The sequence below is a fragment of the Perca fluviatilis genome, chromosome 5, assembly GCF_010015445.1.
Source record: "Perca fluviatilis chromosome 5, GENO_Pfluv_1.0, whole genome shotgun sequence".
Classification (NCBI taxonomy): domain Eukaryota; kingdom Metazoa; phylum Chordata; class Actinopteri; order Perciformes; family Percidae; genus Perca; species Perca fluviatilis.
In genome coordinates this window covers 17,996,714-18,014,940 of record NC_053116.1, presented here as the reverse complement: position 1 = coordinate 18,014,940, position 18,227 = coordinate 17,996,714, and the positions used below count along the sequence as shown (strand labels likewise).

The 18,227-nt window shown below is 41.4% G+C and overlaps 1 protein-coding gene across 1 annotated transcript in view; it reads left to right on the top strand.

The window, feature by feature from the left end:
* The first annotated feature begins 4,398 nt into the window (after positions 1-4,398).
* Positions 4,399-18,227, top strand: part of samd10b (sterile alpha motif domain containing 10b) — a 36,250-nt gene continuing 22,421 nt past the window's right edge. Inside the window, exons 1-3 of the mRNA XM_039800428.1 lie at positions 4,399-4,530; positions 11,182-11,259; positions 13,072-13,193. Coding sequence (XP_039656362.1) covers positions 4,470-4,530; positions 11,182-11,259; positions 13,072-13,193 — 261 coding nt within the window. The 5' untranslated portion in view covers positions 4,399-4,469. The remainder of the gene's footprint in view (positions 4,531-11,181; positions 11,260-13,071; positions 13,194-18,227) is intronic.

Sequence of the window (18,227 nt, the reverse complement as noted above, 5' to 3'; positions counted from 1 at the left end):
GGATATCGGGTCAGACAAGGTGCATCTACTATGGCTGAAAGTTAAATAATTTAGGTTGGATAATAAAGCTCTTGTCCTCTCATCTAAACTGAAAATGGCGAAACAATCAGGCAGTGTAATATGATTTAATGGCACAGATAGGTGTGTATGTGTGTGTGTGTGTGTGTGTGTGTGTGTGTGTGTGTGTGTGTGTGTGAATAAACGGGGTTGCTCACGCATGTGCTATTAATGCCCCATTGTTAATAACATGATGTGTCTGAAGGATAATTGGAGTGTGTTTAAGTTTGTGTGTGTGTGTGTGTGTGTGCGTTGCGTGTGCGTGTGCGTGTGCGTGTGCTGGTGCGTGTGCAATTGTCTGTGACATCTGAGTAGTTGATAACAAGGAGATGGTTCAGCCGAGTGGAAGAGAGAGTAGGAACGAGAGCTGGTTTGGCACTGCTATGTTGGAACAGAGTTACTGAAATGACTGTGACACACACCATGAAAAGTGGCAGTGTCAGCATTAACAAGCAAGTGCACACACGCATTGACAGGTACACACACAGAAGTTGATTAATTGGTGGGTCTCTAAGAGGAGCCCAAAGCAGTCTTTACTTCACTGTGCCGCCTATGAAACATCTGGCGTCATTAAAAGTCAACATTCAGGAAATTATCAATAGAGTGCTAATAGTGTTTAAAAACCTGGCATTAATGGTCCGCTGTGATGTATTTACCACAACAGTTTCTAAATCACCTAATTACATTGATTATTACTGTAGTGATTTTTAAAGAAATGTACTATTGTAGCTGTGGATGATAGCCAGTTCAATCACACCAATAAGTCAGATTGTTAGGTAAAATAGGCATAACAACATTGAATGCTGGTTCTATATAAAATATGATATGAATGTTATCTGTATTCTGTGTTTTAAGTCAATCTGCAGAAAGGACCACAACTAACGACTTTTTTCATTATTGATTCATGTTTGACAGTTTTAAAGCAATGAGTGTATAAAATGTGAGATAGTAAAAAATAGAACAATTTCTCACAACCCCACATTTAAATTTCTGTGGTTTTGCACAAAAAACCCAGCAAATACTGTGTATTCAATTAGAAAGATTTATTCTAAGTTGAGTGGGGACTCACAAGGAAGTTAAAGAAACATTTAGTTTTGCTAGAACTACAGTAGTGTCATGTTCACTATTATTAAAGGAACATTTCAACATTTTGGGAAAATACATCCATTTGCTTTCTTGCTCTGAGTTTGAGTAGAAGATTGATAACACTCTCATGTCTTATGATGATGATAATGTGGCTGCAACCAGAGGTTAGTTAGCTTAGCTTAGCTTTGCATAAAGACTGTAAAGCATGGGGAAGAAGTTGCCTGGGCCTATCCTAAAACCACCTAAAAAGTAATAATTAACACGTTATCATGAGCTAAGCTAATTAGCTGCTGGCTTTAGATAAACCGAGGCTATTTCCCAAAATGTTGAACGGTCTGAAAACCATAAGGAAATTAATAGAGAAAGGGGTAAGAAAAAGAGGAGATATGAATGGAAGACAGGGTTAGGGGCCGTCCACATGGAAACGTTTTTTTGTGCAAACGCACATGTTTTGCATCGTTTGGGCCGACCGTCCAGACGAATCCTGTAAACTCACTGCCTGAAAACGCACTTTTTTGAAACCTGGTCTCAGGGTGAAAAAATTCGAAAACGGCTCTCGTTTGGCTTCGTATGGATGGTGAATACAAATACAACCCCGTATCAATGATGTCATCACCACACCACACCTTCCACTCTTAGCGCGTACTGGTGCACGCCGGAGTAGCCGCGAGCATATCCTATCTCCATGGTCAAACCAGCTCACTTCATCTAAATACTTTGTCTCTGCTTCCTGACACTTCCCTCTGCCCTGCCGGTTCTGGATTCTACACAAGATATATTGCTAACGTTATGTAGCCAACGTTAAACATTGCTAAAGTAGCTGACCGCTACAGCTGCCGACGTAGCGTACGCGTTAGCGCTATGGTTGGTTATAAAGTGGAAGTAGACAACTTAGCAACTAGCTAGCTAATCTGTCTGCTTATCAACTCCTTGAACGCGGATTATAGTAACTTTCACCACGGCTTATTGTAGAAAGGCTACAGCCAGAAAACCGTAGATTATCAAAAAGACATCATTCATGGATCATTGATGTTTTTTGACTGCCGATGTTAGCTAGCAGAGCTAACGCTTCATGCTGCCATCTAGCGTGCTGCAATCATGTCTGATGGCAGAGAATTGCAAAATAAAAAGCAATCCAACAGCACATTATACAATATAAAAATAAACAAATACACGTTTTTCTTGGGCGTCTTTTGGTTTTAAAATGAGCAGTGGTGAAAGTTCTTATAGTCCATGGATATATTAAGAGAACGTTTAAATCTGGTCATGTTATGATGGGAAGTGGAAGTGACTATGCTCTTCTTCTCCGTTTTTTGGTGAATTTCTGTAGCAGAAACAGCGCCACCTATAGGCCTGGCATATGAAGTAGCGTATTGAGTCATTTACAAATGGATTCGTTTGGACGCAACTATTCTTGAAACGAATCCAGGGAAGACGGGTAAAAAAAAGATCGTTTTGGTACGTGTGGACGTGGCCTTAGTTTGTTTAGAGTAAAGGATTAGGGGGAAAGGGGGAGTGGAAAGGTTCCCTTGGGATCTTTCGGCCTGGAGAAGAAGCTCCTGCTGGGACTTGATGTGTATTGATGTGTGTATTTGTCTGCATGTGTGCATAAGGGCTACACAAAGAGCTTCAATTCTCTTTCCTGTTTCATCCCAAACTGTATGCTTTGTACCAGCTGCTGTCTGCTGTGTTACCTGACAGCGCAGCTGAGGGAAACCGTGTGAGTGAAGAACAAGTGTGTGTGTGTGTGTGTGTGTGGAGGAGGGGTAAATTGGCATGTCCATCTGACTGAAAGGCCTGGGCGAAGTGGCAGTGCAGGAGTGGAGCTGATAACATGGCAATTAAGCTGAGAGACACAGACCCGCAATCAGCACAGCATGCTGCAGAGACCCACGGAGACAGGTGGGGCTGCAGGAGTGGATGCAGAGACAGGGAGAATGGGCGAGTGCCCCCAGGTGTAAGCTAATTTGTCTCGCTGTTAGACTGAAAACAAGGAAGCTTCTGAAGGGCCTGTTCCAAACACGACTGACTGTATTGTGCACACATACCATTCACTATCCCACTGAAGACACTGCTGCTGCTGCTACAGCTGCTTTGAAAATCTTGGTTTTGTAGCATCTTTTTCAAACTCCAAACTGCGCACTTTAAAAGGAAGTATAGGGCTGGCAAAGTTTCAGGTTTACATCTTCTGTTGCTTGTTGAAATAAGGTGTGGAGGAAACAGAGCAGAGTTATTTTATGTCTCCGTTTGATAGTTTTTGCCAGTGGCGGTGCTGCAATTCTCCACTCAGTATTGTATTAGTGTAGTATTGCCTCAGCTTCTCTGTGTGGCCCCCTGCCACAACCTTTGCATCTTCTACCCACCTTTCGTCTTTCTTTCTGTCTCCCCTTTCCCTCTCCCCTTTCCCTCCCCTCCGGGAAAGATTAGAGGCAGCCTCCTGGATCACATCACACGGGAGCACAACAAACTTTTAGAAACTTCAAAGCTTTCAGTTGGCTGAAAGAAGAAGTACCACCACCACCACTACCACGCTACCTCCACAACCCCCACCACCGCTGCTGCTGCCGAGTGGCTTTTTCTAATCATTCATGCTGCTTATGGATCTACAAACTAACTCCCTGTCTGCTATTTTCATTCTCTCCCCGTCTATCTTAGCTTCAAATTCATTGGCACATTTCCCTTCTCTCTCCCCTGCGCTCTTTTCTCTCTCTCTCTGTCTCTGTTTACCTCTCAGCTTCTGTGGAGCATTAACTTTAATCTTTTTTTCTCCACCAGCCCCCCGCCCATTCTATAAGCCTATTTCCCCCTCTTTTTCATTCCTTTTTTATTATCTTTCATCCCCTCATCCTCTTTGCTTTGTGTGGACGCAGTGATGGTGTAGAGCAGATTATCAGCTAACTCTCACTAACGGTCATTTATTCACTTCATTGTTTGCAAACCCCTCGGTGCTCAATAACCTTTGTGTTTGTTTGTGCAAGTGTGTACATGTACATTTTGTGCCGTTGACAGGTTGTTATTTTTGCCCCGCTACATTGCTCAGACATTTCTTCTCTAATATACAGTATGTCACAGAAGTCTGTGAGCAGTGACATACAAAGTAGGCTACTTGTGTGATAGTCAGCTTAAGGACATTCAATAAAGTATTGAGTGCTGAACCCCTCCACATCCCAGTCGCTCACCATGCCACAGCGTGAGTGCACCACATCGATCTACAGACCACATGTGACAATCACAATGAACTGTAGTCCATTCAGGCTCCAGACTCCACTTGGTTTTCTCCAGCAAGCTTAACCTCTGCACATGGAGTATAAGGAGCTGATTTCTCTATGCTCAGCAGACAGAGTGTGGTGGATCCCTGTCGGACTGCCATGCAGGCAATCTCTGAAGGTATTTGTGAACTCAAGGAACTAGCATGCTACGTTTTGCTTGGATAAATTGCTTCTCTAATTCCAGTGTAGTAAAAAAGAGATAATGGCAATTATGATTGCTTGAATCACTTTAGAGTTCATTAGTAGACCATCTGCCTTATAGCTCTTGGTTTCCGAATGATCAGCTTAAATTGCACTTGAAATCAAAAGATTATATTTTGATATTGAAATGCATGCCGACAATGTTTTTCTGGTAACTTGTTAAATCACTTATTTCCTGCTGTCAGTTCAGTGTGTGCCTTTTATCGAGACCAGGGTACCAAGTTAAGATGGAAATGGAGTAATTAAAAAAAAAAATTTTGTACCAAACATCCGTTAATCCACTCAGGCAGAACATTTTGCCACTCAAAGGAACAGCTGTAAACAAACACTAAATGTTTAAAAAGGAGGACGATCTTTTTGACAGAGAAACTGTGAAGACAGTTCAGATCACAGCATGTTTTGAGATTTGAAAGCTGAGGAATAATGTGTGATTCTTATATTACAAGTGAAATGACTGTAATTCAAGATATAGAGAAGAACATGATGCTGGTCTTTCTCTTACTTTCACTGCATTAAAACATCTGAGATCTTGTGAATCTGCAAGTCAAAGTGTGTTCGACCAGTTACTTTTTACATTTGACCTTTCGCAATACTAAATTATTCAACCAATCAGATGGAATACAATTTAGCTTAACCTTTATAATGCTTGCTTGTGGATACAACCGCCATGTGAATTTAAAACTGTTTAAACATGCATTAAGTTGTGCTCCGCCTGCTTGACCTTTTAATGTAATTTTCTTCATTTTGTGCTCTGTCCCATCTGATGCAACGATCCATTTTAAAGTCCTAACCAGGCTAATTTGGATGGATTTGTCAAAGGTTTTCATGAGCCGTGAATGATATCAGTGTAGTAGCTGCTCATCTGATTACGTTGCCAGTTAGGCCAGCTTGTCGAATAATAAATCAATATCTCATAAACAACATCATGTAAATACACACAGATAGTGTGTGCCCTTGAAGAGCTCTGGCACTTCAGGCTTCTTTTTTTTATTTTTTTTACTAGATGCACTGTGATGATTATACTATGGATTCATTATGCAAATACAGCTAACTGGAACTTGCATTGCTCTTCTGTATGTGGACAGTGTCAGGGTCAAAGTAGCTGAATTACAACATATGCGTGCAGTAGTTGGTGAATCCCAAATTCGCAAAAGGGGTTTTGGTTTCAGTACATGTGGAGAGAAATATCACTTAATAGCTGCTTTAAGATTCTTGTTAGTCTTGTTAATAGAAACATCATTGACTACATTTGCATGCACATTTGTACAGTGTAAGTCTTGTACTAGCTTTGATCTTATTCAGGGGAAATTTAAATGGGACATGAGACATTGGGTTATTCATATGCCTTTATATATGATCATCAATGTCTCTGAGTTTAGGTATCTTTGATTATTCGGCCACTCCTTCCTAGTGAGTTACCTTAACAGCTCAGCATGAACACAGTTTGGCTTCCAGCTGCCTGAACTCTGATGCTTTCACCACATATAGCTTCTCCATCTGTAATGGAAATTAATATCCAATTTCTATTATAACGAAGATTTTTTAATTTCAATTTCCAGGTGGACAAGGTGCTTTAAATATTCTGGTTTCGTTTTGTGTTTTGGCCAGCATATTCTCAAAACCAGGATAACTGAGATACTCCACGAACAAGAACACCAGATAACTGGGACACTAGTGCACATGTAAAGGCACTCGTGGTCTTGTCAGTCCCGCAGTTTGATCAAGCCTGATCACACCTCACATCCTATTACTCGACCTCATCCTCCCTCCTCCTCTGACATTCACTCTGAATTATCGATTGTCAGTGAGATCTAATCTGTCCTCCCGTGTAATCATATGAGGGCTGAGAAGGGGAGAAAACAACGGACAATCACATGATCTCATCTGCTCATCATTCCCTTCCTTGTCCTCCTTCATTTCCTGATGCAATTAATATTAATGTTCTGCTCTGAAGCTTCATTTTCCATCTATTCGCTCCTCTGTGACATGTCATCTTCCCCATTTTCCTGGCTTTCTGTTCATATTTTTACCCTGGGCTTCATTCCTTCGTCCTCTTAAGAGGGCACGACCATGTCAGACCCCTGTACTCATCTCCTCTTCTGTGTCATTCTTGCTTCTCCACTTCTTGTGCGAAACATGAAGTGAGTTCCTTTGAGCGGGAGGGGATATGACAGCCAGTGTCCTCGGGGGGAGGAGTTTGGTGGAATGTGTTTATGTGTGTGCCTGTCTGCGTATGTGTGTGTTTTATCTAAAGTGATCTGTAATTGTATGTTCTCTGAGAAAGTGATGTGTAATCAATAGTTCTGTCTGTCTCGGTGGGAAGTGTGGTGGGGGCCAGAGTGGAAAGTTAGAGAATAAAAGTCATGCTGTCCTCAGTGCTGGACCCTCCAGTTTTTTTGTTCCTAGCAGTAAAAAGAGGAAGCCAAGGTCGGCCTGGTATTTCTGGCATTTCTCAGCATTTTTCACAAGCTTTTGTTGTTCTCTGTACTCTCAGGGTGCAGCTGGACTTCTACAGCGACTAGCAGAAATGCCAGCTCCACCTGTGTTCTGGGCTACACTGTGAATTGTGAACCATTATTGCCCCACAGTTTAAATCCAGAATTCAGCCTCTGTCCACATGGCTGCATGTACAGACTCTCTGCAGCTTTATTCCAATCCGCTGGCCTAAACGAAAGCAGACAGGGATTATACAGATGTGTGGATATGCGAATCTTCATGCTGGCATCGTGAGTCACATTCACGTATGCATGAGCATGCCGGCATTCGCTGAAACACACAATCACACACACACAGATTTAACTGGCGTCTCCCTCATTTGTGTTCTGATGAGAGTTGGTGTGTTGTTATCTTCGATCTGCCTGCGTCGTGGATGTCCATTGTTTACTCCCATTTCCCTATGTGCGTGTTCCCGTGACACTGATGGTTTGTGAGAGGTAAAACTCAGCCCCAGCCTGTGCAACAGTGTCTCATGTCAGAGTGGGTAATAGACTGCAATGCATCATGGGAAAAGCTGCTGGGGTCCTGGGATTTATATTTATGTTTAAAGCTGCAACAAGAATTCTTCTTCCTCGCTCTTTCAAAATGGAGTAATTTCATGGCTCATTCCTGGGGTTAAGACCGGGTCTGGTGGAGTGGAAGAGTTGTAAATGGCCTCTCGCTTTACCCCCAACATACTATAGGACCAACAAATCTGTTTCATTGGTAGACTTAGACATATTGGGAGTTGGCAGCCTCGGTCTGTTCAATGCTATATTTAGGACTTGAGGTTAAATAGGTTTCACAGGCATGAAATCACTGCATGATGAAGTTTTACTCCTATACAGATTACATAGGAATGAGGAAGACTGGGATTTTTTTATATAAAACCTGGACTGCAAATAGACATTTTATCTTTGAGTTGAATAAGGGGTGCTAGGTAGGGAGGGAATTGATGCCAATATCATGTTGCTGAAATACACAATGATGGCATCCTCTCTGTGATGCCTGGAATAAGGTGGATTAGCCAGACCACTTGCCTCATCCTCCATGCAAGGGGATACACATGCTTCTAGAAGTTAATGCCAAGGTTATGCAAAAATCAAACTTCTACAAAAAGCCCACACAGCAAAAATAAGTCCACATGGACTAATTTAGAAGCTCGCTTTTGGAGTCAAATGAGTAATGTCCAGCAATGCCATGTTAATCTACTGTGGGATTTGGCTTGGAACGACCTCCCGGGGTGCCGTCCCTGCCGTAGCTTAATTACCTTTTCAAAAGAGAATACCTCTGAGCTTTAACAGCCACTCTGCATGGCAGATATGCTGCTCAGTCAAGAGGAGGTGATATGAGGTTACACTTCACTGGGCTGAGTCGTGTTGACCTACCTATACTCTGCACACACACTGACACACACATAAACACCTGTCTGGTCCTTGGTTTTGGCACCTCTACCACCAGCAGCACTCTCTCTCTCTCCCTCCTTTTTTTATCTGTATGTGAGGCCAAAGTTACAGATTCCTGAGCTTTTAAAATTGCACTGCATCATATCTTCTTATTTATTTATTTTTTATTATTACTGACTCAGAATACACGTATCATGCTTTTTTCGCTTTTCACCCTGCCTCCCTCCATCCACCTTTCATCATCCTTCATCTTCTCTCCCCTCCCGCGACTAGAGGTGATAAAAGTCAAAGTCAAGGGCAGCAAGAGATAATACAACACCAGTTAGTGACAAATAGCACAGAGGAGATTTGATAGTTGTACAGGTTGATCAAAAGCATCTTGAGTCAGATTAAGAAAGGTGACAGATAACCCCTCCTGCTAAATGGTAATGATGGTTATCACTCCCGAGTGCAAATATCCATTTAAAAACACTGAGCTTTATCACCATCCTCTCATTCAGCCTCATTTAGAATATATTGCATTTTTTTAAAGCTTTGTGACTGTAAGCAACTGGCAGAAGAATACACAGAAGAATACATTGCAATGTCATTTTAAAAGAGACGTGAATTGGAAGTTATAGATATTTTATCACTTTTGGGTGATTCTAAATTCTCAGCCATATCCTGTGCCAGGAGGTTAAGTTGACCGAGTCCATTGAAGCTTGCAGAATGAGCTCTCTGTCTTCATTTTATGACTGCTTGAGTTGGCAAGGTTTGACGATGTGTCAGAGATTGAGATTTCAGTGGAACTGCAGTCATGATGCTGCAATTTCCTCATCTACAAAGTGATGTCTATAAGGTGTAGGGTGGTCTCTGTCTCATAATTGTAAAGCCCTGTCTTTTACGGGAAACAAAGTTGTTTTGTGGTCTTTTAACGCGTCTCCCTGCCTCCTCTCTGAGCTCTTTTACTTGCTGTAGTTTGATCAGTTTACTGCCACTTTGCATGGACCCAATGCTAATTTTCAGTACCGCTCTCCCTCTCTTTCTTCTTGTCTGGCTTGCTCTTGCTTTTGCGCTTTCTCTTGTCTCTTTCTGTGAGATTGGCAGGTCTTTAGGGTTGCAAGGCGCTTAGCTTCCCAAGTTCCTTCCTCCTGTCTCCTCCCCCTCAGCCTGACTGTCAGTAATTACATCAGGGCTGGGCACGGTTTGTCCCGACGAGCCCAAAGATCTGACAATCACAATGAGAGAGAGAGAGAGAGAGAGAGAGAGAGAGAGAGAGAGAGAGAGAGAGAGAGAGAGAGAGAGAGAGAGTAAGAAAAGAAGGGGAACAAGAATGATATTGCTGCATAAGAAGATACCTAAGTAGCAGCGTATAGAAATGTGGGAGCGCAGAGAGAGAAGGGAAAGAGGCAGAAAAGGATACACATCAGTGATTCCTGACAGGTCTTTCTTATTTTTCATCTCTACCCTCTTTTTTTATTCCTCCATCATGGCTGTGTAAACTCTTTATTCACCATTGCTTACTTGAACAGATTTCCCCCCCCTCCTCTCAGCAGCCAGGAGTTTCCCACAGCCTCAGCTGTCATACAGTGGTCTGTTGTGTAATTCTAAAGTAGAAATAGTCCAGGAAGGCTTGTTTTCCCTTGTTGGTTAAAGGAAAGGCAAACAATTTTTGGTTTAGTTATGTCTTCACGCCTCTTCACCAGATATGGAAAAAAAGCATGACCAAAATCAAAAACAAAAACCACCCCAAGAAAGTAAAATAACATAGAGACAAATGGACAAAAACATTTGAAAGACTTTATATAACGTAACATACCATGTATTAAAAAATCCAAAGTGTTTATATATATATATATATATATATATTCAGATTATTGTCAGCTTTCATTATATATATATATATATATATATATATAGAAAGCTGACAATAATCTGGATTCTTAAGTATCTCTATCTCTATTTCACTGTCGGTCGTGCATTCTATTGCCCATTTCTGCTCCCTTCCACTGTCTCCTCTCTGTTGTGTCTGGCTGATGTGCAGTCAAATCCTCTTTTATCTTTCATATGACTAATACATTTATGTCTAGGTAAGGGGAGCATTGTATGTCTCCTTTAAAATAAACCCACTGCCACAGACGGCCAACCACAGTACAGTAGCCTGTTCAACTTGATGTGAACTGCAGAAGATGCCCTGTGGCTCTTCCAGAGCTGTACTCTGACCCTGCATTGACAACTTGTCTCACAGCTAACACTCAGTCCCGGGAGAAAAGGAGGGGAGGATAGACAGACAAAGAGAGGGAAAAATAAAAAATATTCATGATGTAGGATTTAAATAATCAAGGACTAATCTAGCAAGGGAGACACAATCCAAAAAATCATGCGCAACCTCTGTGAATATGCACTCAGCATAATTAAAGATCACAGGGGAGTAGCACTGCTGCCCACCACCATCACCAAATCACCATCTGTTTGTAGCTTTATAAGAGTCAGTCCACAAAGAATGTAATCTGGAGTGAATGCAACCTGTTAAGCTCTTAGAGGATTATCAATTATTTATTTTGTTTTTTTTAGGTGTTCTCTTTGCTCAATTCATTGACAGTGGTATGCAAGCCCCTTAAACAAAGACAATATAAACTTATCAGTGTTTGTTCTTTTCCCTCTGCCTGTTTTTCCTCTCCTCTTCTTCTTTCTTTCTCTCCCCTCAGCGGCGTCCAGCTTCAGTTTTTGCCGTGCCTCCCTGGAGCACACGGTGTCTGCTGAGGAGCTGAGCTACCAGCTGCCGCGTGGCGGCCCAAAAGAGAGACGCCCCCCCCGCCCCCCCCCCCCCCCCCAGAAAACGAAAAACACACCCCCCCCCCCCCCCCCCCCCCCCCCCCCCCCCGAGGGGAAAAAAAAAAAAAAAAAAAAAAAAAAAAAAAAAAAAAAAAAAGGAGGAAGGGGAATTTTGGAAATGTTTTAAAATTTAAAAAAAAAAAAAAAAAAAAAAAAAAAAAAAAAAAAAAAAAAAAAAAAAAAAAAAAAAAAAAAAAAAAAGCAAAAAAAAAAAAAAAAAAAAAAAAAAAAAAAAAAAAAAAAAAAAAAAAAGGGGGGGGGGGGAAAAATAAGAAAAAATGGTAAAAAAAAAAAGAAAAAAAAAAGAAAAAATAATTTTATTTTTTTAAAATAAAAAAAAAAAAAAAAAAAAAAAAAAAAAACAACCAAACAAAAAAAAAAAAAAAAAAAAAAAAAAAAAAAAATTATTATATAATCTAAAAAGGAAGATTTCTAGCCTGGGAACCAGACAAATCTATGAGCTTATGTTTCCAGCCGGCCAGGCCCTAGTGGGGCAAATCACAACTGGGCGGATTTCAGACAATGACTGACAACCTGCGGTGCCATCATGCTCTATGCAAAATACGTGATTAACCCCATTTTGTCTCACACACCCTCGCACAGGGGACACTTATCGAGCATAAACCTTAATCTTAATAAATAGGAGTGCCAGTGAGGCATTTTTGAAAACAAAAAACAAGATGGCTGCACCTAATGTGGAACCCTGTTGAAGTACTATTTAAAAATTCTGATGGCAAAAACAGCAACACTCGTACACAGACATATTGATGCTACACCATGACAGCTCATCGCTGCACGCTGTAGTTTACAGTTAACTACGGCCATTGATAATGCTCCTTGGAAATCGCAAAGGAAATAAAAAAGATATGATAAAATAAAATCTAAATTATTTTTATTTCAATTATTGCTGTTGTTGTGACATAAGTTATAATTAATATTACGGTTCACTTGAATGATGTATTGAATTACATCACAGTGGTAGATGAAATATAAATATTTAATATTAGAACTTTTTTAAGTAGCTTATTTAAGAAAACATTATTTCCCATGATGGCAGCTTTGCCGTAATTTATTATCGTCCTGTGTGTATTAACTGGTAGCTCATTTTCAAAGCAGTCTCTTTAACTATATAAGAGAAAGAGTGCTGTAATGAAGCTGCACAGACTTGGGTGGAAAAAAAGCTATACGTTCACTGTGTCGGATAATCTGTTAGCAGACAACAGAGAGCATTAATCAATCAGCGTCAGTACTGCATTTCTAGTTTTCAAATCTCAGTAGTACCAGGAGGTCTAATTGTTTTATCTTGTACATGATTTTGGCTGGTCTCACCTTAGCCGGTGCTGGATACCACCAAAAAGAAACTGGTTATGTAACGTAGGAGTGCTACGAGAACCGTTACCTCACTACTTGTGATGTAACAGTGCTTGTACAAGGGAACACATACTGCATAGAAAATGGACTCAGAAATATACAGGTAATACTGTCTGAGCCATGTGTCTAAAAGATCTCATTTATTCCACAGAAACTGGTATAAACACGGGATATGAAAGTCTTTGCAGTGCTGAATGGCTGGTGAGGAATGTCTGCTTGGTGGCTCAATGTCTCAGCAGTATAATGTAAGCACAGCAGCCAGAGCATCATTTACTTTCACACATTGCTCTTGTGCAAAATGAAATCCCATCTGTGCAGCACCAGAGAGAGGCAAAACAAAGAGAAAAAAAAATCTATTTTAGGGCATTCTGCCTGTGTTTGACCTAAAACAGCACATGACACAACAGCCTCCTTCCTGGCTCCTACTGCTCACACGAAAGAGGGCAGAAAGTCCAGTGGAGGTCATTTGTTTAGTGTTCCCACTGCCTTCAAGAAAGTTTGCTACTGTGAGGCTGTAAGATGTACAAATGCACTGCAAGATTGTTCAATAATTCATAAAAGAGTGCCCCCTCAGCTATAACAGCTATAAAAGGCTTAATAAAAGACGAGTGGGAAGCTGTTTCCATGTGATTACACAGAGAATGGATAATTAAACCTCCTCTATACCATGAGAAGTAAGGCTTATCATTTCCTTGTGGCAACAAGCCTCTTTATGCATTATTCAACAACTGGGGGAGCAGTCCAGCTCTCTCTGATGTCTCTGTGTGTCTCTTGCATCCAGCAAAATTGGCAGTGTCCATTTGTGCACCTCTAGCTTAAGAACATGTGTTTATGGGTCTGCACGCGTATGTGCGACTTGTGTGGATAGGCGACCATGCTTTAAGTTCTCTCAGGAGTGATGATTAGATTATTCTCCATTACACTGGCTGTGCACACATCAGCTGTAATGAGGGAGCCAGTTAATTGAAACACAGCTCAGCTTTTGTATATAAGGTGGGACCTGGGGAATCTTCCTCATCTGTTTAACAACGCTAATATAACACATTATGTACTCCTATGCAAACTCCTGTACGTACACGTGTCTCACACACACACACACACACACACACACACACACAGATATAGAGAAATAAGAAATAGTAAGAAGCAGAAAGGACAGAAATCTTAGCTATATATTGCTGTTCATGCATGCACCAACATGGCTGTCATTACCAAAGACGCTCCCAGCTCGTTTCTTGCAGTGCTGACCAAATAGGCAGATGGACCTGTTTCCAAAGTACATGCAACAATATGTGTTTTTGTCTTATTCACAATGGAATATTCAGCATTTATCATGTGAAACAAGAAAGAAAAAATACAGCGGTGAGACAATTCTATTTATTCCCTATACTGTGATTGCTTTTTTAGCAGACCTCTCCGCTAATATTACATTACATGTCTTTTAGCTGATGCTCTCATCCAAAGCAACTTACAATTGCTATATATGTCAGAGGTCACACACCTCTGGAGCAACTAGGGGTTACATGTCTTGCTCAGGGACACATTGATTGATGTATCGCAGTGGGAATTGAAGCCGGATCTCCCGCACCAAAGGCATGTGTTATATCCTCTGTGCCATCACCACTGCGCCATCACCACCCCAAATAGGATATTTCCAAATAATGACTCAATGTGTACTTGGCACACTGTCTGTGGCATCCTTGAATTGGCTGTTTTTTGGGTAGCCAGATGGGGTGAGGGGAGGTGTTTGTGGGTGGCTCATTTTGCTGTCTGACACACAGCTTGTGGTTGAACCTTTAGATGAGACTGGGGAATAGGTGGAATAACAGAGACACAATTTAGGAAATATCAGCAGCCACTGTGCCTTCTTATATCCGAACCAAGCCTGTTGCAGGAAGTGAGGACCTTATTCACTAATTTGCATTGCTGTGTGGGTGAAGGAGAAAGACCAGTCTGTGATTATTTTTCCTTTCTCATTACAGAACACAGTGGCTGACCTTCACAAAACTGTGAACTACTGGAGAGAAAACACAAATACACAGATCTCTTACTTTGCCTACTTCTTCCTAGATTTTTAGGCTGGTGCTCTCTAGTTGAGCTCATTATTTTAGCCACCAACTGGATTAATATACACTACTGGTCAAAAGTTTTAGAACACCCCAATTTTTATAATTTTTTATTGACATTTTAGCAGTTCAAGTCCAATGAATAGCTTGAAATGGTACAAAGGTAAGTGGTGAACTGCCTGAGGTTAAAAAAAGAAGTAAGGTTACCCAAAACTGAAAAATAATGTACATTTCAGAATTTTACAAAAAGGCCTTTTTCAGGGAACAAGAAATGGGTAAACAACATAAAGCTGTTCTGCAGCAATGGAGGTTGATCAAGCTTTGAAAGTTGGTGCTACCAATTCCCAAAGGTGTTTCAACTTGTCTGCATTACTTACAACCCCCCTCTGTTTGTATAAAAGTATTGTTGGAACACACTGTGGTACCATACCCTCGTGAGCATTATATGAACAGTATTGTACTGCAGAAAGTAGTGTGTTTCCATAAAAAATGGCCGGAAAAAGGCAATTAACAATGGAAGAGAGACAGACCATCATAACACTTAAGAATGTTGGTCTTTCCTCCAGAGAAATTGTGAAGAAAGTCAAGGTGTCAGTGAGTACAGTCAGGGGTTAAATTGGGATTTGTTATGTGGGGGGGGCTCTCCCTAGGGGGGCCTGGGGATATGCCCCCCCGGGAAAAAAAAATTGAAAAATAAACCATTAAATGGCACTTTCTGGAGAGTTTTGTGCAAAGAAATGGAGAAATCGAGTCTTACATTATGTGTGCAAAACTGCAAGGTTAAAAGCCTATACTTTGCATTGTTCATGCCTGTATCAACAAGTATTAGGTCATTACGCATTTACATTACTGTTAATCAGTCATCACGTGATGATACACATTGTATTACCTTGTAATTGAAGTGATCCATATAATGTGCCAAACAAAATGTGCCACATTTAGAGACAGTGCAGCATATGACAATAGCAACAGCTGAGAAGATTGGATGCTCGGAGGCTCGGAGGCCGGCTCGGAGCCCTGCTGCTGGAGGAGATGCGACAGCGAGAACCGGTTCAACGGCTTGGTCAACGACATGAACTCGTAGCGGCCGGTGGAGCTTCCGAGCACCAGGCTTCCACCGCTGCGAACGGGGTTTTTTAGCTTTGAGAGAAGGCATTTTATCTGTTAATCCTACCGATGTAGACAATTCGGCGTTATGTTGTTGACCCGCAGTGGTGAATTGCAGTGCTGCGTGGGTTATGATTGTTCTCATCTTAGCTTGATCCACCGAGACAAAATGGGCATGCCATTTCAAACATCTTTCAATATTGTCAGAAATATCATGTTTTCAAAAGCATCACTTTCATCATATTGTATGTGACATATTTAGACTGCTAGCGGGCACCTCCGGACAAACGAGCAGGCTTATATGCCAGGGCTGAGCCCCGGAGAGCCTCAGCCCGATTTAACCCCTGAATACAGTATTCTTCACCATCAAAAGGCACTTAGAAACTGGGGGAAACTCTGACAGGAAGAGGTCTGGCAGACACAAAGCCACAACAGAATCAGAAGACAAGTTTCTGAGAGTCAACAGCTTGCGTGATAGGCGGCTCACAGGACAACAGCTTCAAGCACAGCTTAATAGTGGTCGTAATAAGCAAGTCTCAGTTTCAACTGTAAAGAGAAGACTTGGAGCTGCAGGTTTGATAGGTTGAGTTGCAGCAAGAAAGCCATTGCTAAGATGTCAGAATAAGAAAAAGAGGCTTGCCTGGGCCAAGAAACATCGTCAATGGACTACTCAAGACTGGAAGAAGGTGCTATGGACTGATGAATCAAAATTTGAAATCTTCGGTTCATCACGCAGGATTTTTGTACGCCGTCGAGTAGGCGAAAGGATGGTTCCTCAGTGTGTAACATCAACCTCCATGTTTGAACATGGAGGAGGAAGCGTGATGGTCTGGGGCTGTTTTGCTGGATCCAGGGTCGGTGATTTGTACAGAGTGAAAGGCACCCTGAACCAAAATGGCTACCACAGCATTTTGCAGCGCCATGCAGTACCCTCTCATATGCGCCTAGTTGGTCAGGGGTTCATCCTACAGCAAGATAATGACCCAAAACATAAGTCCAAGCTATGCCAGAACCTACCTTAGGAAAAAAGAACAAGATGGTAAGCTTAAAAACATGGAGTGGCCAGCACAGTCACCAGACTAAAACCCCATTGAGCTGGTTTGGGATGAACTGGACAGAAAAGCGAAAGCAAAGCAACCTACAAGTGCCACGCATTTATGGGAACTTCTGCAACAGAGTTGGGAAGAACTTTCTGAAGAATATTTGATTTCCATTGTAGAAAGAATGCCACGAGTGTGTTCAGCTGTTATATCTGCCAAAGGGGGCTACTTTGATGAGTCAAAAATGTAGAATACATTTTGGTTTATATATTTATTCCATGATTTCTTTTTTAACTTAAATTGTACATTTGTTCTATTCTTTAATTTCAGAGTACAATAAGACATTGAACTGCATGAATTTCAATAAAAACCTGGAAAAATTGGGGTGTTCTAAAACTTTTGACCAGTAGTGTATGGAATCCACCATTAGTTACTGTTATTATGATTGTCTTGCTTTGTTAATCCGCTGACTTTTCCTGTAGCGCCACCATGAAGTTGACATTTGTGGTTTTCAGTGAAATGTCTCAACAGCTAGCCTATTGGATAGATTGCCATGAAATTTGGGTCAGGCAATCCATGCCCCCCTCAGGAGGAATTCTAATCACTTTTATGATCCCCCAATTTTTCATGTCATCACCAGGTCAAAAGTACAATTTGTCCAATACTTTGGTTTAGGACCAAACACCTGCAAAAGTAATGTTCACCTTCCTCTTTCCTTTGTGTTTAGTGCTAGCAAGCAAAATTACTTAAACGATAGTGAGCATGGTAAACATTATATCTGCTTAACATCCTGCATAACCCTGACTATCTGTAAGCCTAACCTGCAAGTATTTTTATTTGCCTAAATTTGACCAAACTTAAACCATACAGTTGGCAGATCATACAACCCTCACATGAATTGTTTTTGAAACTATGTTACTTGCTTTTTGTCATCCTAATGTGCCAGCAACACTTTATGGAAGCATTACCTTGGTGGCTGATGGCTGCGTTGGAGTATGATGCAGCGAAGAACAGAGGTTTGAAAGACACAGTAGAGAGACACAGAGAGAAAAATAAGAGAGTTGCTGGGCAGTGAGGCAGAAATGCTTTAGCCTGTATTGTCCTTGTCCTTCCACTCAGTGATGTGTTGCTCTGGCCGAGACACATGTTTGACTCATGCTAAATAGAGAGCTTTGTGAAAATCCCATCTGGCCCTTTGTCCTCCCACTGAGAGCCTGCTCACATTCGCATGAGTGCAAGACATTTACAAACTGCAAGTCCCGAGGACAACCAAAGGCAGAGCTGTGCGGCGCTAATGAAGGCTGACAGTTAACACACTCGTGCACACACCCTCAT